The sequence below is a fragment of the Rhinolophus hipposideros genome (assembly GCF_964194185.1).
Source record: "Rhinolophus hipposideros genome assembly, chromosome: 7".
NCBI lineage: Eukaryota > Metazoa > Chordata > Mammalia > Chiroptera > Rhinolophidae > Rhinolophus > Rhinolophus hipposideros.
In genome coordinates this window covers 26,812,377-26,838,199 of record NC_138053.1, presented here as the reverse complement: position 1 = coordinate 26,838,199, position 25,823 = coordinate 26,812,377, and the positions used below count along the sequence as shown (strand labels likewise).

General features: G+C 32.7%; 1 protein-coding gene across 5 annotated transcripts in view; it reads left to right on the top strand.

Moving 5' to 3' along the window:
- Positions 1-25,823, top strand: part of FER (FER tyrosine kinase) — a 375,071-nt gene that overhangs the window by 243,453 nt on the left and 105,795 nt on the right. For all 5 annotated transcript variants that reach the window (XR_013993676.1, XM_081054207.1, XM_081054206.1 and 2 more), the window contains 3 exons: positions 32-88; positions 4,723-4,838; positions 7,395-7,489. Coding sequence is in view for 4 of the 5 variants with exons in the window: in XM_081054207.1 (XP_080910333.1) it covers positions 32-88; positions 4,723-4,838; positions 7,395-7,489 (268 nt within the window). In the remaining variant the exon portion in view is untranslated. The remainder of the gene's footprint in view (positions 1-31; positions 89-4,722; positions 4,839-7,394; positions 7,490-25,823) is intronic.

The following is a 25,823-nucleotide window of genomic DNA, read 5'->3' as shown; positions in this document are numbered from 1 at the left end:
GCTAAAAAACTGTTCTTTTTCTTTGCCACAGGATAAGAAATGGGTTCTCAATCACGAAGATGTCACTTTGGGAGAATTACTGGGCAAGGTATGTTTTATGTAATCAACTGAATGAAATAACCAAAAGTCTTCATTCTGATTGTGAACTCAGCAGGTTCTTCATTTTCTTCAAAGCGTTCTTATATTCCAGCACACAGCAAGGCACATTCCCACATTAACTGAGAGGAACACAATACCACATCTGTTATAAGTGCTGTGAGGTTCACCGAAATAGATGTGTAAAATCTGTGCAAGGTTTAAAGATGATCCTTGACTTTTAAAAATAGTATAAGTGTGTTTTCCTCTGGAAGGATTAAAAGCCATAATGGTTTTATTACTGTTGTAGCAAAACCAAAACTAGTGACCGGAGATGTAAAAACAAACTGAAATAATGAAGTTTAAATAAACACCTTGTAGTCTTGGTCCATTTGTTTCTATTTATATATGATAGTTCAGAAAAGGTGAAATACTGCTCTTTGGGATTTCAGGATTGTGTATATAATCATAGTGTATAACAACATTAGACACATTATTTCATCTAAAAATTATGCAGATTAGACACGTTTCAGTATATTTATTGTGGAGCTAGTTCTATTAATAGTCAAAAAGGGCAGCTATGTTTGATGAAGGCCCTTGTCTTCCAATCTAGTTGAAAGTTTCTTCCAATTCATAGGCCATATAAAAATATATAATGTCTAATAATAATGGCAGACATTTAATAGATATTAATCAAATGGACTATTTGCAAATTTATTGTTTATAATTGAGTTCAGTGGGTAAATATTAACTTCTTTGTAAATGACATATTTAGTGATGTTTCCATTTGAAAGTTTGAATTGAGTTTAGTTTCATAACACAATGTGAAAAATAGTAAAAATCCAGGTATTTCGGAAAATTGTTATTCATACATTTCTGAGCGATTAGTTCTAGACGTAAGGCTTAGCATTTTCAGTAAAAATGATTATGCATCACCTCTTTGTTTCCAATGTAAACTACATGAATTGATAAATTTCCCCTTAATTTTTTTTTTTAACTCTGGTATATTTTAAGAAAGTAAATCACTATAGAAATAATCTACTTCGCAGTATTCTTACTAGTATTTTAAAATATCTTTTCCAAATGGAAGCATTTTGACTGCATTGACTGCAAGCACTTATTTAGTAAGTAAATTCTAAAGCATTTCAAGCTAAAAGTAGCTGATGTGTTTATTTCTTCTGTGATATACTCATCATTTTTAAGGAAATATTCTTTCTGTTTCTTTAGGTCAGTAATTCAGTAGCATTGATTGGGTCAAAAATTATTACAGAGATTAAATAAATTTCCATGAAAATACAATTAAATAATAAATTGTAAAATTAAACTACTTACTGAAATAGAATGTGTCGAAAAGGAGAGATTTTTTTTAATACTCAGGAGAAAATTTTTTCAGTTAAAGGGAAATATTTCAGTTATTTTTATGTTTGGTTTAATATGTGAAATATGGTGAATATTTTCTCAATGACAGGCAGTAGTATGATATCAGTTTCAATAAATTTAATCATTTTAAATAAAAGACTGTAACTTTAAAGACAATGGTATATAGCTTAATTTCAGATAATATTTTTTTGAGTAGAAAATAATTTGTCATTTAATATTTTCACTACCTATTCTGAATAAAAATGTATGTATACTGCTTGAGAATGCATGAGTAAAAGAGAATTAATTGTATTTTGTACACTACAGACTTTGGAATTTAGTAGTAATATAAGGCTGAGACAGGGATTCTAACTTTTTTTTGAGCCCTATATTTTTGGTTGGCAATACTTGATATATACTTGGTTATTGAATTCTCAAATATTTGTTGAATTCCTGGTATGGGCCAGGGACTCTTCTGAACAGTAGGGGTAGATCAGTGAACAAAGCAGACAAATATCCTTGGCGTTTTGGAGCTTAGATTCTATCTAATGGGGGAAGAGAGAAAAACAATAAACATAACAAAGAGTAAATTTTATAATCTTAAAAGGTCTAAGTTCTGTGAAAAATATAGAGTTTAGGAGTGCTGTTGGTCAGAGTTGCAATTTTTAATCGGAAAATCTGGGTAAGCCTTATTGAAATTGTTACTTTCTAATAAAAACTTGAGGAGGTGGAATTTAGCCATGTGGACATCTGAGGAATAGAGTTGTGGGCAGAGAAAGTAACCAGTGTAAATGTTATTTCAAGAGCAGCAAGGCAGACTGGCTGTAACTGAGAAAGCCAGGAGGAATATAATGGGACAGGAAGTCAGTGAGGTGGTGAGGAGGTAAGGCCTCAGGAGTGGCCTTATAGGCCATTGTAATTACTTCTGCTTTGATTATGTATGAGAAGATAAGCTGGTGGATGTTTTTGAGGGGAGGAGTGGCAAGATCTTACTTTTTAGAAAGGTCCCTTTGGCTACTGTGTTGACAATAGGCTGACAAGTTAGAAGGCTAGGAAGCAATTGCATTTAGCTAACCGAAAGATGATGGTTGCTGGATCAGGGTGGTGGCAGTGGTGGTGAGTAGTAGTGAGTTCTGGAAATGTTTTTAAGGTTGAGCCAACTGAATATCCTGAAGAGGTGTTCTGGGAAGCACAGTCTTTTTCTCAGCATTTGGAGATTCCCCCTTTGACCACTGTTGATAGAGTGGAAGTTCTCAGAGTAATGATTATTGAATGATTGTTTCAGTTTTTCAAATGCTTAGTAGATGCCAAGACCTGCTATATAGGGCATACACCATTAAAAAGGTACAAAGGGGCAATGGGATGTAAGTGTTCACTTAACGGGATACATAATTTTGGGAAGATCAAGAAAATCTTCATGAACGAAGGAGCATAAGAAATGAACTTAAAGGTTAGTTAGCATTTTCCTTGATTGGAGGTGGTGGTGGTTTTCCATAAAGGAAAAAAAAAAAGACATATCCGGTGTGCCAAAAAATGTATACACATTTTAAGAGATGTTATCTATGTATTACTTTTCGAAGTTGAATTGAATTAGGGGAGCAATATGTAGTATGACGTTCGCTCAAAAGATGGTGTTAATCAAATGAATGGTAGCGTCATTCATTGTATTACAATTTTAATACAGTTTTTTTCCTCTCAAAATGTGTATACATTGTTTTGGCACCCTCTGTATTCTGGGATCACTAAGTATTTAAGTTTAGGAAAGATGTAACAGTTGGGCTATACTGTGGAGAGCTAGACAGGCAGAGAAGGTGATGGAAATCGAAGAATGGATATTGAGTAAGACAGTGGTATAATTAAAGTTGTCTCTTGGAAAGATTAATCTGGCAGTGCTGTGGTGGAGGGGTGATGAGATCACCTTAGGTGAGAAAATTGAGATCTTGAGTCAGGGTAGACTTTGTGAGATGCAAGGAGGAAGACAAAAGTATTGTAGAGGTCAAATCTGCCTGCTTGCAGAGAGAACGATGGTCCTAGTAAATTGAAAAGGTAATTTAGCAAGGAAAAGTCTTCTAATGAGTAAAATAAGTTTTAGATGAGTTGAATTTTAAGTGCTTTGAGCCATTCAAATAAATAGAAGCCTAGCAGCAATAATCATGTATATTAATATCTTCTCTCAGCTCTATTGCTGATGTAATAAATGATCTGATAATTGGTTTTGGGGGAAAGGAACTTGAGAATAATAAACAGGGAAAGGTATATAGCTCAGATTTTCCATGGCTAACTTATGGTGAATGTGCATTATGTTGAATTCATGGTATGTTTACTTTTCATGCAAGGATGATTAATCATTGTTTTCTAATACATATTTAAAAGTTGATTATTAGATTTAATAATAATGAATACTATTCCTTAAATTTTAGTATACTTAAAATATTAAGTAAAATAAAATTTTAATTAAAAATTAAGTAAAGTATTAAGTAATGATTAAAATATTTTATATTTTAATAATTTTAAATTATTTTTTAGTGACATGTAAAACAATAGCTGTTGTGTTAGCCTTATATATCTTCTCTATAATGTTTTGGTTTTGTGTTTATAATAAAAGAAAAATGACCTCAAATGGGAAATAAAGCAATTTAAGTCAAATTACGTTTTAGCCTAGAATAAGGTTAGAAGTTCATATATTTGATAGAAATAAGTTAGTTCACGGTAACACGGGCATTCGTGTGAGCACCCCCTCTTCCTTGCTACCTTCCAGTGATTGACAGTCTATAATAGTGGCAGTTGACTGTCCATCTGCCTAAGTTGTATTGCCTCTCCCCTATTCTCTTCCTCTCTTACTCTTCTCTAACTGACCTCGCTGTGGCTCAATACCAACAGTCACCTCACAGAATCTCTGCTTTATCTTTAAAAATGAATACAATTTAATGAAATTCAGAGTTTAGGGGATGAAGCCAATTAGGTGGAGTGAAACTTATGTACCTCTGACAGTATCATTCTGAGATTCTTCTTTTATCCTTTTTTTTTTTAATTCCCCACCCCCCGCAACTTTCATTTCCAACTGTCTTCAAGCCTCAATTCCCCAAATGCAGCTGTGTTGGGTAGTATATTTAACTTTGGAGGATTGGTAAGAGCATTCCCAGTCTTTATTGCCAATTAAAACTCTGAATAATGCTAACAGAGCACTTTGATTAACTCAAAACATGTCATTACATGCTTTCCTTGTATTTTACAATGATTTATGTGTATGTCTTACACCCCAAACAATGAATATGTTTGTATTTTCAGGGAAATTTTGGTGAAGTATATAAAGGCATATTAAAGGATAAAACTGCTGTTGCTGTTAAAACATGCAAAGAAGATCTTCCTCAGGAACTGAAAATAAAATTTTTACAAGAAGCCAAGTGAGTTCTCTACAGTGATTTAAAATATGTATTTGTAACATAAGTGAGTCATTGAAATATAAGTTTGTAGATATTTTAATTTATGATTTGCTGAAGTATAAACACTTGCAAATAAGCCCTTATAAGTAAGCACATACACAAATGTGTAAATAGAAAGTTTCAATGTTTAAGTTAGACTGTAGGTCAGTTTGGCAATTACAGTCAAAAGAACTAGATGCTAAAAAGCAGTAAGTGAGGATTGTTCAAGTCCTTAAAAATATTGAAATATTTTTGTTTGCTTTTATCATATGTGCATATACATATATATGTAATATGCAATGTTGCGATTGTCCTTATAATAAAAATATTACTGTATTCTATATATAAATATATAATTTACATATATATTTAGATACGTAATTGTATCTCTCCTACCCTACTTAGATATTACTGCTTGGTTCTTTTTCCCCATCTGTTGTTTTCTGAGAACCTCAGATGTCTTCTTTAACTCAGTCTGGCATTTGTTCCAAAATTTGCATTTTGTTTCATTTCTAATTGATCTTCTAGGATGATTGTCATCTCTTTTTCTTTTATCAGCTAAAGTTTAATGTTCCAAGTTGCTACCCCTGTATTGCAAGTAGTTAAAACTATTCTGTTAGTGGTAAAAATGTAGTTTATACAAGAAAACACAAAACAAATGGAAAGGTCCTTTGGACAGAGTGAGGATGGACATATGATTGGGGGATGGATGGATGGATGGATGGATGGATGGATGGATGGATGGTTGGATGGGATGGATGGGATGAATGGGATGAATGGGGGAGGAGGAGGACACATGGATCCATAGATTGTTGGGGTAAATGGAGGGAAGAAAAGAGGTGTATGTGGTGGGGAGGGGCATCCACCAAAGTGGCATAGTGTGTAAAATTGAAGTTTCTGTAAAGTGCCATGGGAAAACAGAGGACATTGCAATGAGAGAGCTAAGTCTCATGGGCATGGAACATTTTGAAGTACATTTCTCCATTTATCTAAAAATGAATATTGATTAAACTAGCTGTGCTCATGTAGTAAATATTATCTATAGAATAACGTTGAAACATTCTTTATGTATACTGACAATTTGAAAAAAAAACACTCTGATAAATTTAAAGTCATGCTATCATAATTGACATCCAGAGGTTCATTGTTTTACAGTTATTCATAGATATTCTTATGTCACAAGTTATATCTAACATTTTCAAAAATATTTCTTTCCAATTTGTGAAATGGTTTATTGCAAAATAGATTTTCTTTTTCTAAAGTGAGATTATGAAATTTTATCTTAAAAATGAAAATTTTGTCCGTATCTTAGGTATCCTTTACTAGATGATAGAACTATATATTTAGATATTTAATATTATTTGAGTTCAGGCTGGCTGTTTTGTGGAATTTCTTTACTAAGCAGTTTCCAGCCTCTGAAATGATATTTTAGATTAAAATCAAACATTCTAAAGTTTCCTTTTTCATTCCTTGTAAAAGTGGGAAGCACAAAGTTATTGTCAGAATATTTCCCTTATATCTAGAATTTTTCCCAGCTTATCTTTCATTTATAAATCATATATTTTCAACCTAAAACATTTTTCTTAGTGCCATCTCTGTTTAGGTTGATGCAAAAGTAATTGCAGTTTTTGCAATTATTTTTAACCTAACCACAATTACTTTTGCACCAACCTAATATGTATAGAAAACATAAATTGTTTTATCTTTCTTCAAATTAAATTGTTTTTTTTAATTCTCTTAGGAAAGAAAACTGCATCTTTCAAATTTAAGTGAATTGCTGTCAATAGGATAATATGGATTAAATTTGATAATAGAAATCATCAGGATAGAGGCCTCTGAAGGAATCTAATCTAATTTTCACTCATGCTTGGAGTCCTATGGATACGACTGTGCTACTTTTATAGCCCTCTGAAATTTTGCCCCATCCAAACTAAATCTTCTCTGCTTCAGCTTAAGTTTATATTGAAACTCTGTTATGCAGTTATGGAACCTTTGCCAATTTTCTCACAACTTTTGAGTTTTTACTGTTTTGAAATTATCATCATCAAAAAGCATTGATGACTAAGTCTAATGGAATGATTACCCTATAGTATGTACCAATATGAATTGGATTCTTATTTTTATGTCTTTAAATCAAGTGTGTACATAAGACAAACAAAAAGATCGCACTCTAGCAGCTTACAGTTTTAGATTCACTAATACTTGTCAGCCACGCTTTTGTGGGGGTGGCTAAATCCAGAGACTTTGATGGGAGTTCTACATTTTTAGATTAAGTAAATTATTCCTATTTAGCATAGTTGTTAGTCTTTCAGAGTGGATATTTAAGAGAATATTTAATTGAATTGACTCATACCTATATTTTGCCAATATTTATCAAAACTTGTAAACATCCCATTTATCATAATTTCAATTCTTACTGAAGTTATAAAAATTGAATTATGCTGATTAAAGTATGCTACTTGTACACACTATTTATGATTAAAAATTAATGCTATATTATTTAAATGATAACTATTCTTACAACTTTCTCTCATGCAGAATTCTCAAGCAATATGATCATCCCAATATTGTCAAACTTATCGGAGTTTGCACACAAAGACAGCCTATCTACATCATTATGGAATTGATTCCAGGTAATAATTAGTTTAAAGATTTCCTTGATAACGTTTTAATACCATGGTTTAGTACTTTTATTCCGTCTCTGATTTTTCCTTGTAAAGTTTCCAAGGTTTAACATTTTCCTGATGACAAAGAACTTGTACACATACTTGATATTTTTATCATCTATAATACTTTGCTATTTTCTAGAAAATGTCAGCCAACCTTTTTTTTAAAGAAAAAATAAATTATTACAGTACGGTTGCACATGGAATTTAGTTATATATAATGTTTATGTGGAAAAGGCTGTTTAGAAAAATAGTCTACTTAGAGTTTATAAGAATGATACAGTACTGTCTTCTATGTATTAGGTTGGTGCAAAAGTAATTGCTGTTTTTTTATAGTTCATTGTATACCGTTTTCTAAGTACATTACCACACATCCTCTTCTTTGGTTGTATATAATAATCACGTAGTGCTTTGGGTCACTTAGGAACTATGAACTCATTTCACATGTGGACAAAGAAAAAAGTCATCTGTCTTGCTTTTGTCCTTGTTATTTCTTGTGACTTTCAACAAACCTCCAAGTTTCTTGGTGAACAACTTTCGCCAATAAACAAGGCTAAAATTGTATTGATACAGTACGTTTTTAAGTTGTTTTCATTTCATGTTGTAGACAATATAATCAGAGGTAAAATTTGATCTTTATAAGATTTATAAATACGGTATTTAATAACCGGAAAGAATTTGCTCTTACCTTTAATGACTTTTTACTCATTTTACAAAGAAGTTTAAAGTTAGAAATATGAAAAATATTTCTAACTTAATATATATTAAATAAACTTGATATTTTAGATTGTCCATTAAATACTGTTTACATACTTCTTCCATTATTTATGGATAATGAGTCTCATTTTATCACACTGGTTTGCTTGCTATTGGAATATTTCTTGGTGTTATCATATAACTGCAGTATTTCTAGATCATCATCCATCATCTTCATCCTTCCCAAGATGGCATTGTCTGTGTTAGGGTATTAGCGTGTATATTTGCATGGTTTACACTGTTATTTATTTCTTACAGTGCCTTTCAATAAAATTATGAAAAAATGATAAGAGTACAGTCTAAAATTTTAAAAACAATTGACTAGCCTGTAATTTTAATTAAAATAGGATATATAAATATAAAAACGTTCATATCTGTGCAGATGAAGCCTTAGTTAATGAGAGACGTCACCAAGGAACTTAGATTTGTGAGTTAGGGGCAGACTTAATGATAAAAAGTGATTTTGGGTTTTACCATGTATGATTAAAGGACCATGAATGACAATATCTTGATGGCAGGACCAAGTTGAATAAAACAGAAGATAGCTTTGCAGGAGAGCCAGGGATGTGTTTATCTGGGTGCTGACTAGTAACTTCTATTGACAATTTTTTAAATGAATAAGAATAAATTTCGTTAGAAAATTCAAAGTGTAATGGAAGGTATAAATTAAAAACGGAAACTTCCCACTCAACTATTTAAACCTCATTGTTATTTAGTTTTTTTGGTTTCTTATCCAAGAAAACGTTTAATGCAGATAACTTGATTTTATGCAAATGCCTTTATTAAAAAATCATAACACTTTCAGATCTTGTTTCTTTTATTAATATAACTTATGGTTTCATTGCTTTATATTCTTCCATGTAGTTCTACATTTTCTTTGTAATGGCTGCAAAGTATTCCATTTTATGGATCTATATAATTTAACCAATCCTCTACGTGTATTTATGGATACTTTGGTTGTTTTGATTTTTATTATTTGTTTCTTGTTGTTGTTTTACAAACAATGCTCAGTGAATATCTTTGGCCTGATAAAAATCATTTTGAAATTGGCTAAATTTTCAACAGTGGGATTGTTAGATCTGAGTTTACATGCATTTTGATTTATGGTAAACAAATTAGCTTTCTATTGTGGCATAACAAATAACCACAACCTAGCAGCTTTAAACAACATCCATCTATTACCTCACAGTTGTGTAGGTTAGAAATCCAGGCAGGCCTGACTGGGTTCTCTGCTCAGGGTCCCAGAAAGCCAAAAATCAGATGTCAGGCTAAGCTCTTATCTGGAGGCACTGGGGCAAGAATTCACAACCAAGCTCCTTCAGGTTGGTGGCAGAATCCCGTTCCTTGCAGCTGAGAAATGGTCTAAGGTTCTTCTTTGCTTGCTGTCAATGGGGGCATCCCCCAGCTTCTGCATTCCTTTTTCCAAGGTCATTTTTAGCTCCAGACCCAGCATATCATATCTTTCAAGGGTTGTGAATTTCTGTAACTTCCTCTTCTGTTAGCAGCTTCAGAACACTGCTTTTTTGGGAAGGTCTCCTGTGATTAGATCACGCTTACCTGGATTTAGGGCATCTCTCTGTCTTTAGATGTGCCACAGGACAGAATATAATTACAGGAGTGAGACCCAATCATATTAATATATTCCAGGGAGTAGGGTTGGACATCTTTTGGAGACTATCTTCAAATTCTGCCTACCACAGTAGATTTTGCTAAATTTTCTTGTATGTTAGTTGCAATATGGAATCTGAAACCACATAGATGAAGTTTTCATTCTCTGTTACGCTGTCTCCATTGGTTGATCTTGCAATTTGAATGCATCTTTTATCCATGCATAATTTTGTAGCATCCTACTTTGTCTTTTGCAAAATATCAAATGATCAGGTTATGCAGATTTTCCAAATAGTGACATAATTCATTATAAAATATTAAAAGATCACGTGCATAAATAACACTACTAGTCTCATCGGAAAAGTAAAGCTATCCGGTTCATGGTGGCAAATATGTTTACTTTGTTTGCACATATGTGTTTTCTAAAATTTTAATTTTAATTTGAATATTTGAATTTTATCACTGGCAACAAAAACTGTCACCTTTTTTCCTTAAAGTGTCAGGCTTACTTCATTCTCATTTTTGAGAAAACATCTATCAAATACCTAATTTTTAATAACAATTTGTCATTCTTTTTCTGAAAATAGATTTATGATGTGATATGTACTTTATATAGGTGTACTTTCTTGTATTGACATTTGTATACACCTGTGATACCATCACCATAATCAGTGTAATGAACACACTTTTAACCTCAAATTTTTCTCATGCTTCTACTTAGTCCCTTCCTCCTGCTGTTCTCTTCCCACTGCCCAGTCAATCACTCATCTGCTTTCTGAAACCATATATTAGTATTTCTCAGAATTTTATATAAATGGAGTCAAACAATCTGTACCCTTTTTATTTTGTTTGATGATTCACCATCCTGTAATATGTATCAATGGTTCATACCTTTTTATTGCTGAGTAGAATTACATTACATAAACATACCACAGTTTATCCATTCTGCTGTTGATGGACTTTGGGATTTGGAGCTACTACAAATGAAGCTGATGTGAATATCCATGTACAAGTCTGTGTATGGGCACGTGGTCTCATTTCTCTATGAAAAATACCTAGGAGTAGAATGCATAGATCATATGGAATGTACATATTTAGGACATAGCTTTGAAATCTCTAATACTAAACCTGTTATATCTCACATTCAAATATGAAAATTGGACCAAAATAGCAAGTTCAAAAATAATGGACTCATAATTTTGTGACATTTTCCAGTTAAGCTTTGGTAACAAACTCTTCCCACTCACCACTTTTTTTCTCTCTCAATATAGTCCTGTGCACTTTTTCCTTTCTTATCAATAAACACATCAGAATATGTAAAGATAAATCAGCAAAAAAGCATAAAGTCCCTGGTAAAAAATATTTCCACTACAGGATATAAAGCTGAAAAGTATATGGATTTATCTCAAGTACACAAGTCTTATCCAAATTTTAAAATCTATTAGTGTAATACATTACATCAACAGGCTAAAAAAGAATGATCTCATGGTCATATTAATTGATGGCAGAAAAAGCATTTGACAAAATACAACACCCACTTATGATTAAAAAAAATCAATAAACTAGCTATAGGGGGAAACTTCCTCAACTTGATTAAATACACACACACGTGATGTATATATTTATATGATGTAATTCTACTCAGCAATAAAAAGGAATATATATATTGCTACAGCTAACATCATACTTAATGGTGGGAAACTTGAAGCTTTCCCACTAAGACCAGGAACAAGGCAAAGATGCCACTCTCACCATTCTGTTTCCATATTATACTGGAAGTCCTAGCTAATGCAGGAAACAAGAAAAGGAAACAAAAGGTATATTGACCGGAAAGGAAGAAATAAAACTGCCTTTTTCATAGAAGAAAATTTGGCAGTTTCTTACAAAGCTAACCATACTCTTTCTAAACATACACTAACATACAATCCATTAATCACACTTTTAGTATTTACCCGAAGGAGTTGAAAGCTCATGTCCACATGAAAACCTGCACATAGATATTTATAGCAGCTTCATTCATAATTCATAAAACTTGGAAACAACCAAGATATCTTGTACTAGGTGAGTGGATAAACAATCTATGGTGCATGCAAACAATGGGATATTATTCAGTGCAAAAAGCAATAGACATAAAAAGTCATAGAGGAAACTTAAGTGCATGTTACTAAGTGAAAGAAGGTGATCTGAAAAGACTAAAGCATAGTGTATGTGTCCAATTATATGGCATTCTGGAAAAGGGGAAACAATAGAGATAGTTAAAAGTTCAGTGGTTGCCAGGAATGAAGGAGGAGGAAGGGATGAATAGGCAGAGCATAGGATCTTTAGGATAGTGAAACTACCATGTGTGATATAACAGTAAATAAATGTCATTTTACATTTATCCAAACCTATAGAATGTACAGCACCATGAGTGAATCCTAATGTAAACTGTGAACTTTGGGTGGTGATGATGCCTCCATGTAGGTTCCTCAGTTGTAACAAATGTATCATTTCAGTGGTGAGTCCTGAGAATGGGGGAGACTGTGTATGTTGAGGGTCAGGGGGCATGCATATGGATTACATGGGAAATCTCTGTACCTTTTCATTTTTTCTGTGAACCAAATACTGCTCTCAAAGAATCTTTAAATTAAAAAAGGAGATTGAGAGAGAGAGAGAGAGAGAGAGAGAGAGAGAGAGAATATAGACTTGGTTGCTTTTGAAAAAGTCTAAGGATCTATCTCCATGACTTCTCCATTCTCTTAGCTTCTCTCTCCCTCTTTCCCATTTCAACCTGAAGTGACATATGCCCATGGTCAATGAAAGGCTGTAGGCGGGTGGTGATGGAGATCTTAGTAAGTGTTCATGAGGGCGTGGAAAAAACAGAACCCTCATACATTGCTGATGGGACATAAAATGATACAGTCACTTTGGAAAAGTTTCTCATTTCTCAAAAAGTTACATAAATTTTCCATATAAACTAAGATTTCTGATTCTAGGTCATTACCCAAGAGAATTGAAAATCTATCCCCACACAAAAACTGTTTGCAGATGTTCCTAGCAGCATTATTTATAATAGCCAAAAAGTGGAAACAACCCAAATGTCTATTAGTTAATACTAATGAATGGAAAAATAATATAGTATATACATAAAATAGATACTATTGAGCAATAAAGACAGTGAGCCAACATATGCTGCAGTATAGATGAATATCAAAAACTTTATGCTAATTAAGCAAGTCCAATGCAATGTATGTTGTATGATTCTATTTCTGTGACGTGCTCAGAAAAGATATCTATAAAGCAGATTTGGGGTTTCCTGGGGTTAGGAGTTTAGGCGGAGATTGACTATATATACAACCATGAGGGATCTTTTTGGAGTGATGACAGTGTTCTCAACTGGATTGTGGTACTGGTTGTACACCTCTGTAAATTTGTCAAAACTTTTTGAATTGTACATTAAGATGGATAAATTTTATGTTGTAAACTGAATTTCAGTATAGCTCTTAGTTAAACACACACACACACACACACACACACACACAACAAAGGCCCAAGGGCCAGGCAGGCTTGGCCAAAAGCTTGGTGCAGCCACTTCTAAGTTACATGATCTTGGCTCCCTTCCGTGCCTTAGCTTCCTCACCTGTAAAGTAAGAGTAATGGGGTTATTGTAAGGACTAATGTACTGTGATTGTATATAAATACACATTATATATGTATCTGTAGATATTTACATATCTATATATCTATCTTAGAGTGCTTAATACGTAATAATCATTTTAGGTATTATCATTGTTTTTATTTATGATTGGCTAAGAGAAAAAAGTGACTCATTAAGATGCTATAATCCAGCTAGAACTTAACCCAAACTCTGAACCAGCCCTTACTCCTAACTTGAATCCAACCCCTAGCTTTCTCTAGCCCAGAATGACCTGAGAACAAATTGGAAAGCATTGTCTTTAATTCTTCCCTTTTCACCGTTTGTGATTGTTTTATTTACATAATTTAGTATTTAGCCTTCATGGATCTTTCCTTATATGTAAAACTAAAGTGGCTAGATTAAGTGGTTCCTAAATTTTAATTCTAGCCTATAATATTTAAGTTGTTAGGAAAATTTTTGTTAAATTTGAAACCTCTCGTAAACTCTCAGACTACTCCAAAACACTCTTTCTGTCCTTTCCTCTTTTTACAAAAGACGTGGTGGGGAAATAAGCAACTAATTTCATTCTTATGAAAATAGCATAATATATAATATTTTATAGTTACATAATATTTTAAAGTGTCAAAGCACTTTCATTAACATTATGTCATTTGTTCTACCAGGCAGTATTTTTATCCCCATTTACAAATGAGCTAAATGAAGTTTGAAGAGCTTAAAGTGACATGTTAAATAGCAAGTGGGAAAATAGTGCTCTATTTTCTACTATCATTCAATTTATAAATGGGTCAAAATATATAATACTTTTATGAATTGAACATACAGATGAAAATTCAAATCAATGTCTATGCACGATACCCTATGGGCAAATACATGAATCCTCATTCTGTAATTTTTCAGGCTTGTTCACAGATAAGTAAATAGCTATCACAGTTAACAGAAAAATTTTTATTTGAGTTACTTTTTCTCTACGGGGATCAAGCTATGGAGGGAAGATTTAGAAACCTGGTAGGTTAAAAGCAAAATTTAATAACTGCTTAGTGTCTAATAGGCAAGCCATTTCAACAATATTATGCAAAGATTTAATATGCTCCTGTTTTCGTTAGATAACTGAACCCGTTGGAATCATAAATCTGAAATGTATTTTAACCACAATAATGTTTGAAGAGATTATAAGCATTTGAGAATTCAAGTGTAGAATGAATACTCCAAGATGATTCTGTCTTCATTTGAATCATTTCTTGAATTACAAATACTTTATTTATTTACCTGCTTGGCTATGGGTTGCTGGATAAATAAAATCAAACAAAAGACAATTCTAAATGGTACTAAGAAATAAGAACAAAACCAGAAAAGCTCTAATATGGTAAAAGATGACCCCCCCTTTTATTTTACAAACAAGTTGTGTATTACTTAGAAATTCAAATGCAGGAAATGAGGAGAGTTTTTGTTTGTTTAAGTGACAGGCATGACTTAAAGGAATATTTATGGTCTGGGCATCTGTCATTTGTTTTCATATATGTGGTTAAATTAGGGTTGCCACAATGATGAATAGGAGGCTAAAGCACCTTTATCTCTATGTACAACGAGCAGTGTCTCTGTAGATAATGGCTAGAGGATTAATTTTAGCAAGCCTTAACAAAATGTCAGTCTTCACCTTTTCCTTCACTAGAGACTTGTAACTGCCGCCTCCTTTCTGACCTGGATGTTCTCTTTGAATTCAGTACTTCCTGGAACTAACTGAATGTTGTACATTCCTTAGCTTACACAGATGTGTGCCCCGGGACAATCCCCAAACTTACCTTAATTTCAAAATGAGTTATGGCCTTGGAACTTGTAAAATTATTGAAGATTTTTTAGCGGGTTTTAGGCATCATCAAAATATATTTCACCTCTAAAACATGCTTTTAAAAAAGGATTAAATTCATATAGTTTACATTGCCTAGAATTTAGCTGAGAAATCTGGACATGTTTATTATTATCATCGTCATAAATATTTCTTTCAGTAGAAATCTTCCCATTGTCAGAATTCCTTTTCTTTTAATTATTTCTGTTTGTAATTTCTATAGGTAATTTCACTAATTTTTGTCAGCAGATTAAATTCTTTTTAAAAATAAACATTTTATCCCTCCAATTCATCATGAAATTTGATATTTTTATGTGAATTTAACAGAATCAGTTTCAAGTTATGTGACATTACAGGAATAGCAGGTTATTGTGGTGGTCAGTGGAAATGACAATTCCTGTTCCTTAGATAAAAAAACTCCCAGTGTTTTGGCCCTGCATGCTTGCCTGGCATTTGTTTCTTCCGCTCATCATAAATGTAGAAAAGGTATATTGTGCCAACCAAAGAGATTAAGGAACATGGCTTCTGGCGCTCACTAAAAGAGAGTCCTCAAAATCTGAACTGGCATCTTGCCTTACATAGACGTAATGCTTCAGCAGTTGTATTAGGTTGGTGCAAAAGTAATTGAAGTTTAAAAGGTTAAAAATAGTTGCAAAAACCACAATTACTTTTGCACCAACCTAATACAATAATATTACTTCACAGCAGTAAATTTTGATATTAAGGGAAAGGACCACAGAGTAATTTTCAAATTAATATTTTGTACCAAAAATTATATGTCAGCTCAGCGGCTGAATTTTTTATGTTGCCAATAATTACTAAAGAAAAACCTAGTTTTGTGCACTTTTTTTTATTAGTTTGTGTTGTTTGGAGATGTTGATAGGATAGTCTTTTAAAATAAATTTGATAGGAGTCTCAATGAGTGTAATTATAAAATAGTCCCTTGTAAATTTCAATTTGGGAGAACGGATAACTTTTCTTTCTTTCAATATGTTAACTGATGTTACAATATCTAAACGTAGACATTGGTCTTTATTTTGTAGTTCAAGTATACGACATTAATGAAAAGAAAAATAAATACACTTGGTTGCCATCTTAAATCACAGATGATAGATTTTGATATAATTAAAATACTTCCAAAATAGTATTTGGAAAGGATAGCATCTTCAAATTGATATTTCTTTCTCAGCCAAATGATACATTGGGTTGCCCTAATGTTTCATTTGCTGCCTAATATCCCAAAGCAAATGCAGATAGAATAGTTTAAACTGGCCTTGTCTCCAGACACTGAAAGCACTAATCTCCTTTGAAATTACTTTATTTAACTTACACATGACATAAATTGACAACCTGATGGTATTCCACGTATGTGGTATTCGCATTTTCCTATATTTTTGCAGGTAGACCACTCCCTTCTAGCAGTGCATATTCTTTCCCAGAGGTTGAACTAAATGCTAAAAACATTAACCCAGAAGAAGGATATGAGAAATGAAACCTAAAATATAACTATTACTGTATTACCTATTTGACTTGAGTGGTTCTAATGAGGAGCCTAGGGATTTTTTTTTCTATCAATGAGCGAGTGTTGATATGTTATAACAAACATCTTTCATGGTGCATTTGAGCCATAGATGCATTGTATGTATCTGAGCGATATTGGCCATGTGTTTTTCTATGTTCTGAGGATCTGATGACACACCTGTAAGTACCTCCAGTAAGGAGGCAGGTAGCCTGGCGAGCAGGACAAAGCATGTCTGAGCCATTTTTTTGCTCTTAGACCCATTTGTAAAATGACTTTATGGTAATTGAAGTTCCTTAATGATTGAAAGTGTAGGAGCTATGAACTCATATTCTTGCTTCATGTGAATAAGCAATTATTTAAGGTATGGATTAGTTTTACTGTTGTTAGGTTATCATTTTTAAATTTTTGTTAGTATACATGGAAAAGTTCTAAAATACTCAGAGATAAAGTTTAAAGTAATAATTTAAGCGATAAGGAAGTTTGCATTATTTGTGAAAGCCTACCTATATTTGATTTTCAGTTCCAGGAAGAATATGATTCAGTACTTGATATAGCTGTACTTGAGTTGGGATCCTAATAAACATAGCTAGAAAATGTAACTTTTGCTAGAAAATAAAAAATTTGACTCAAGTTTTCTGCGTCAACCTTGAGAAAACAGTATCCTATTTGACAATATCTACCTTCAGAATGAAGAGCTTTATATAGCAAACTGAAAGAGATTGAAGAAATGACTTTATATAGTTCCTTTAATAATTTTGTATGTTAAGAGATTACATGTATTAAATGTTTTCAGGTTATCACCTGCTTTTTAAGACATTGTTTTGCTTTTTTTCCTTCTCTTACGTATAAGCCTATGGTAGTATTGAGAACATTTCCAAGATCTTGGATAAAGACTTTGAAATGAATTTATCTTTAAGAAGATATTTACGACGAGCAAGTGGTTGGATCTCTGTATTTTCTATCTTGGCTACTAAAACTAAGAAAGAAACTCTATAGTTAACTTCTATAATTTGTTGACTAGGATAAAAGACTTGTCTTTTTGCAATTTTTTATGTCTTTAAAGGTGCTTTTTAAAAATAAAGGGTAGGTAATTGTATATGCAAACTTTATAAATATACCATTGAGATTATTTATTTGAATAAAATTTATATTCTTTAATTATCTTCAAAGTGGGATTTTTAAATTAATGAGGCTGTAATTTGAAGGAGCTTTATTATTTTTTCAAAAATATTTCAAACCAGTCAGCTCTTATCAAAATAAACCCTCAAAATGATAATCTTTATTGGAAACATATATATCATCCTGTATTTAAATGACTTTGAAACTTAGAAATATACCTGTTTTTCTTGAAGACTTTTCATTCTTCATAAACCTATTATTGTGAGATTTGGATGAATTACTTGATAAGTACTTATTGAGCTTAGTTATGTTCCATACACCACATACATTGGTGAAAAATATATCTGTGATCTTTTCCCTCACTGAAAGCAGTGTAGTGCAGGAGACATATTAACACTAATTGCAAATAAATTTATTATTCCAAACTTTGCTGTGAAAAGAGCATTGCTAGAGAGATGGTGACAGGTGGCACCTAGTTTATTTTAGTTGCTTTAGGAAACAACTCTAGGTGACATTTGTATTAAGACCTGAAAGATAGAAACAATCTACCTTTGCAGAGGGCTAGGGAAAGGCACAAGGGAGCATCAAGTACAAAAGCTATGGGTGGGAGTGTTTTTTGTATTTGAGGAACAGGAAGAAGAGTAGAATGACTGGGGCATACTGAGACTGGCAGAAGGTGAGGTTGGAAAGGTAGGAGGGATGGAATGATGAAGGGCCTTATAAGTCTTGGTAAGCAACTTTCAATTATATTCCCCGTGCAGTTGTGTTTTAGGCAGTGGAGTAAATTTTTTTTTTTTTTTTTTTTTTTTTTTTTTAAGTATTACTGTCAAAGAATACATAGGAAAAACAATGAAAAGTCTCCCAGGCCCTCATTCTCTTTGCAGTTATTCCTGGAGACAGTTGGTCTTACCAGTTTTTTGGTTTTTTGGTTTTTTTTTTTTTTTTTGGTGAGGGTTTGTTGTTTCCTTTTGTTTAATTTTAGTTTTATTCTTTCAAAGCTTTTCTTTGCAAATGGAAACATATATACATATGTATCTTATTTTTTTAACACAAATGATAGCTTACCATATACACTGTTGTGTTCTCTTTTGGGGTGGGGGTTCTTTCGTTTTCTTTTATTTAAAGTTTATTGGGGTGACAATTGTTAGTAAAATTACATAGATTTCAGGTGTACAATTCTGTATTACATCATCTATAAATCCCATTGTGTGTTCACCACCCAGAGTCAGTTCTCCTTCCATCACCATATATTTGATCCCTCTTTCTTTTTTTACTTGACAAATTATCTAGGATATTTTTTACATCAGCATAGATAGATTTAATGTATTCTGTTAAGAGTGGCATAGTATTTGTTTATGCCCTGCTTGATAACTGTATTTCTAGTCACCTACTACCATAAAGAGTACTTCAGTAAAAACTTTTGTACGTGTATGTTTGCTCTTATATGAAGATACATTTTATGTTGAATTCTACCATCTTGAATATGTAAACAGATATATTATAGGGAAGTTTTGTGAATATTCTCCAAACTTCACACCTCAGAATCAACAGTTCAGGCAGCATAGATCTGAACGCAAGAGATTTTTCCAGAAAACATAGAGAGTGGCTCCCTGTGAAACCTGTGCTTCCAGAAGCCTTCTCAATATTATGTGTAAAAGCCAGTACGTATGAGATGAATTTATAAATGGCCAAGTAAACCCCATTTCCTAGTCTTGGTCATAATGGGGATTTAAGTGTTTTTGAATAAGAGTATCAGATAGTGTTTTTTACTTATCTCTGTGTCCTTTATGACCAAATTTATTTCATCCCAGTGTACTTGATTTTGGAGTCAGGATTTTTTTTAGAGAACTGTTTGACCAGTGGGAAAAAATACCCAGCCCCAAAGTATTTGAGGCTTCTGTCTGATCAGTTGTGATATTTTGTTGTTATTCACTCCAAAACTTATAATAAAGGAAATGTTCAGGGAAATTAAAAATTCCAAAACTGTCGTTTGGAAGGTAATATACCTCAGAGTGGCTTTTGCCAGTGTAAGCATGACCACTGTGGCTTTGGAGCAATGTATGTGTTTAAGTTTCCACTCTACTACTTCTAGATGTGTGACTTTGAGCAAGTTACGGAATCTCAGTTAGCCTCAAGATCTTTACTTATAAAATGACAGATGAGAGTAATAATGTCCAAGAGTTACATGAAATAATATATGTAAAGAAGGCGGCATAACTCTTAACACATTCTAAGTACTTGTATATGTCAGCTGCTGCTAAATTAATTAATCTGAGCTGAGCATTAACATTAGGTATAAATTTGTTTTTTAGTTTAATGAGCTATCAGATTCCTATAATGCCCAAATACTTCAAAGTAAACAATATCCAACTTTTGAAAACTGTCCATATTTTCAGAATACTAGTAGTTAGTTCTTTTGGCCCAGATTGTTTTGTTAAAATGTTAATTAACTAATTAAAAATTAATCTGAGGCATTTATTTCTCTTCCTACTAGAGCATTAGCAAACAATTAAATTTTAGTTTAACAGAAAAGAGTGCGATCAATGTGTAGGTCAGTAAGTTTTTCCTTGCTATTTTAAAGTATAAAACCTTTAGATTTTAGGAAAATAAATATACAAACACAGTAAAGCTTTCAATGGAAGAAACATTTTATCAGAAGTCAACCATAAATATAGAAGGAAATATGATTCTGAGGTGAAATATAAAATGTATTTATTTGTAGGAGGAAAGAGTATGGAAACCAGTCCAGGCACAATCACAGTTCACAGACTCAGGAATTCACAACGAGATCGCTAAGTGGATAGAAGTAGGTGGTTTGGAGGACAAGTGTTCTTTGGAGAGCTCAAAGCCTGTCAGAGATGGAGAGGAATGCACAGAATAACAATTTCTGAAATGTGTCAGGATGTATAGAAAACCAGACAATATCTAAATATCTAAGACAGTGTTAAATAATAAAATAATTTGGCTAAACTGTCATCACCCCCTGAGTGCACTGAAGGTAGATTTATGAAGAGTTTAATTTTAATAGTTGTGGTGGGTAATAATTAAGCTATGAAGAGTCCAAGTTAGGCTAGGTTCTGGCAGGATTCCAGGCAAAATGACAAGATTTTTGCCAAGAGGAAAGAAAATGTTGATGGCAAGGACCTTTCAAAATGAAAGGACCTTGTATTTCCACGACAGTGCTGAGGTATATGTGCACTCCATTTCAGAAAGATGAGCCACATGGGTTTTTCTGCTTGAATAATATCTAAGTCAATATGGTAATAAATAGTTTTAAATGTGATCAATGAAAATTTTCATCTGTGTTACTTCACTTTTTTAGACGGTTAAAATTTTCATTGTAGAATGAACATTAAAGTTGTTTTATATAATCCACAGGCAGGTATAAACTTAGACTATTGAACACTGCCAACTATGTTCTATAATTTTTTTCAGTAGCTGATCATAAATAAAACTTGGGCTTTGTGTGTTCTGTTGAGTTTTAATTGGACTCATTGAGAAAACTACTTTTCAAATACAGTATGTTATAGGTGTGAAATATGAGCCAATTTTTATTTACTAATATTACTAATATGAACACAACTTAATAAAAAACATGATTATGTATGAAATGAGGCAAGATTACTGAATTGATAGCTTATTCTTAATGTTCTACTTATGTAATGATGTATGTTATATCAAATTGAATTTTTATCCGAACCTGGTTTTGCTAATTTAACTAAAATCAGTTTTTAAGCATGACAATTCTGAATATATAATTATTTTCTAATTTTTGCTGTGTCTCCTCTATACACTCCCCCTCCCAAATCATTAAATCTGTCTGTCTCTCATCATCTCTGATTTCTTCTTCCTTGGTCTTTCTTAAAGCAAAAAATAATTTCAAAAATTATGGTTAGTTAAGACTTAGAAAAAATTTAATGGGAGAAAATATAGCTATTCCAATAACACCACTGCTTGTCACTTTTCTATTTTTATACAAGTGTACTATATTACATTACACTTGGCTGTAAAAGTGATCTACAAATCAATACCAAAAGCATAAAAAGTACATAACTTTTGAATATTACTTTCTAGATAAAGAGATCTTAGAATTGGCAGTTGCTAAACATTTTTAGTATGTACTAGTCCAACACCTAAAAATATATTCTAACCTAATTATAGTTAGACACTAATCATAGAACTTTCTATAAATATATTTTGTTAGAAGGAAAAATATATTTTCAGTTTTAAATATCGCTTCCCTTCTACCCAGGATTCTTCACATTTGAGTGGTGTGTATATTTATAAGCATAATAAAGTATATAAGCATTTATTATTTTTATAATGTATTATCAGAAAAAAATGGTGGAAAAACAACTTGGGAGCTATTTCAGAGGGACACACGCTCTTTAACATTAGCTTTCAGTTTTTATCAGCATATCACTTTCCAAAGATTAATGTTTCAATTTGGAACCTTTACAATATCACCTAAGTTTTTATGTTAATTATATAGTTATTTTCCTTTGTGGCTCTTTTTTTTTTTTTTTTTTTTAAGAATTTTTATCAGCACATAAGCCAAATTCCACATGAGGAGCAAGATAGCCAAGTAAAGGGGTGGATAGCCGAGCTGGCAACAAGATATCACTACAATTTCAGACACTAGGCATTCAAATGTAATACAGTAGTGACAGAATCTATTATGATAAATGCAGCATTAGCAATATGTCTATATTAGACTAAAAGAAAAAAATATTAGTGTGCTCTGATTGAAATATGTTGTATCGTCTTATTATTTTCTCTTAGTCTCAGAGCATCAGATTTTTGTGGTGATTTTAGTGGTCATTGTAAATGGCTGCTTTCTGTCTACTTGCAAGTTAGTGGATACATGTGCTTTTTATAATTCTGCAGCAAAAGTCTGGGGGAAGTTCAGTATAATAGCAATAACAATATTTGTGGCAAAGCAACAATAAGAGTGACTATTTCTTGAGTTTTTAGCTTTCTTTGTGTGGGGCTCTGTGCTAAACTCCATGAATCTTCACTACAGCCCTGTGAAGTGATTATTAGGCCAAGTTTCTACCTGATGAGGCTGAGGCCCAGAGAAGTTAGTGTTCTGTCTAAGGCCACATGGCCAGAGCCACTACACACCTCAGGTTTTCAGACTCCAATTATTTATCCCTAGTGTGCCCAGTAGTGAGCCTTTGGATGCGACAAGCCAGCCCTCCTCACCTTTCCTAAACTTGTCTGCCTTTTGTGCACTGTCCTTAATATCAGCTATCTTTTCTGCCTTTTATACATTGCCCTTAATATCAGCTACAGCTATATTACTAAAAGCAAGAATGAATCTACATCCTGACCTCTAGAGGAAAATACATGGATTTGAGACTCAGCACTGCCCCAACTTATTCTTGGGAAAGGCAGTCAATACTTACAGTATTGTTAGGAGGGTTCAATGAGATAATGCTTAGAACGGCACATGTAAACTATTAAACACATGAAAGATGCTTTTCATTTTAAACTTACTTACCAAGAGTTTTGCTTCTTAGGGAAAGGGAACTTGTTTCCCCTGATTCTCATTGAAATTCCAAGCATTGATGGACTAAGTACAGCTTATAAGAAGATATTGCCAAAATAAGTGAATTTGCTGTACTTTATTACAATAGAACAGTCTTATACCATGTTTCCCCAAAAAGAAGACCGGATCTTATATTAAGGTTTGCTCCAAAAGACATATTAGGGCTTATGTTCAGGGGATGTCATCCTGAAAAATCATGCTAGGGCTTATTTTCTGGTTAGGTCTTATTTTCGGGGAAACATGGTATATGTTTGCCTAAGAGAGATCAAGTTAAGGATTTAATCAACTAGAAAAGTCATTCATTCTAGGAAAGTTTAAAATATTTTAGTCAGTGTGTGTGAGAAATAATCTTTTTATCATTGACCATTGTTGTATAAATATGTCAGACTGATCACAAGTACCCACTTAGTACTTTTTAATTCTAAATGCTAAGCAACATAGCTTTGTTCTAAGCAAAAAAGTGGTTAAATTATTCTAAAGCAAGCATTTGAAGGTGGAAAGATAGCATGAACCCATACGTGAGGATTGCTCTTAGTCTTTTTGAAGAAATAATGTAAACATGGTATCCTAGCACACGTGAAAATAGAAACCTAACTTGAAATCGTGAATTTATACAGAAATGATTTATCAAGTTCTTATTTACAAAAAAACAAAAACCAAAAACAACTCAACATATTTGAAAATAGCTTTGACATCACTTGAAATGTGTTTGTTTTTTCCAGGATACCAGAACAGTATCGACTAATTTTTTTTTGTACTGTATATAGTATACCTTTTATGTCTTCATCCAAATTCTTGATAAAAATATAGAGTAGAGAATCAAGCATGCAATTCTAAGTTATACCCTGAATAATTTTCTGACAAATCTCGATCAGATCTTAAATCAAGATTCCATGGCTGTCTTTGTTCAGCCTACAAATCCATTTAACCACAGTTCTATCCAGCTCATTTCATTTTAACCATAGATTATAATGATGGGTCAAATGGCTTGGCTCAAATCTTGTTGCATTGTATTTATAGCATTCCTCTTCTATCTTTTTATAATATAAAAATATGGAAAGCTTTTTTATGAAAGTATGTAGAGAAATATTCTGCAATTGATCTCTTGCAATTCTACTTGTCTTAAGGGATGTGCCAAGAATACAAGGCTCAAACTGACCTTTACCTGGGTCATTTCTCAGGGATGTGTTTGTAGTAAGCAACTTTGAGAAATAAGAGTAGTATTTCCCTCTGAGACAGAGCAGACTTACTTACTGCCTGCTATAAAATGGCAGCTTTCCCAAACTCAAAACGCCTCTTCTGTAAGGCTTTATATGCAGGCATCTGTCCATCAGGGCTTATTCACAACACCCGCATGCTGTGCTCTGAATAATAAAGTCCTTTGTCTCTGAGTCATGAAAACATTAACAGGCGACCTTATTAGTTTGTAAGTAGGGTAAAATCCTGGACCGCACAAATATAACATACTGAAGAGTACACAAATCATAAGTACAGAGCTGAAATTATCACAAAATATACACACCCTTGTTAAACATTTTCCTGACTTATAAAATAGTTTAGTTTTGTACTTTTTTTGAACTTTGTTTAAATGAAATCACACCCTTATATATCCTTTTGATCTGACTTTTTTGTTGTTGTTCAGCATTATGTTTGTTAGATTCATCCATGTTGTGGTTGCAGGAACTTGTCATTTTCATTTTCATTGCTATATGTTATTCTATTTTATGAATGTACCACATTTTATCTTTCCATTCTACCATTTATGGGTACATGTGTTGCTTCCAGTTAGGGATATCATGAGGGATATCATGAATAATGTTACTTTGAATACGTATATATATTTTGGTGCGCATGTCTACTGGATATACCTACCTGGAGCTAAACTGCTGGGTAATGGTAAATGTACATGTTTAGATTTAATAGAAAGTACCAAAAAACTTTACATGGTAGTTGCACCAACTTACACCCCCACGAACAGCATGTGAGAGTCTCGGTTACCCTACATCGTGAGGTATGGTCAGTTGTTTTTAACTACAGTTATTCTGTGAGGTATGAAATACCAGGATATTGTGGTTTTAATTTACTGTTTTATGACTAATTCTGTTGAACACATTTTCATATGCTTATTGGCCCTTTGGATAAGCTTTTTTGTATTGCTTAAGACAGAATTATTCAATGGGTATAGAGTTTCAGTCATGCAAGATAAAGTTCTAGAGAGATGTTGTACAACAATGTACAAACAGTCAACAACATTATACTCTACAT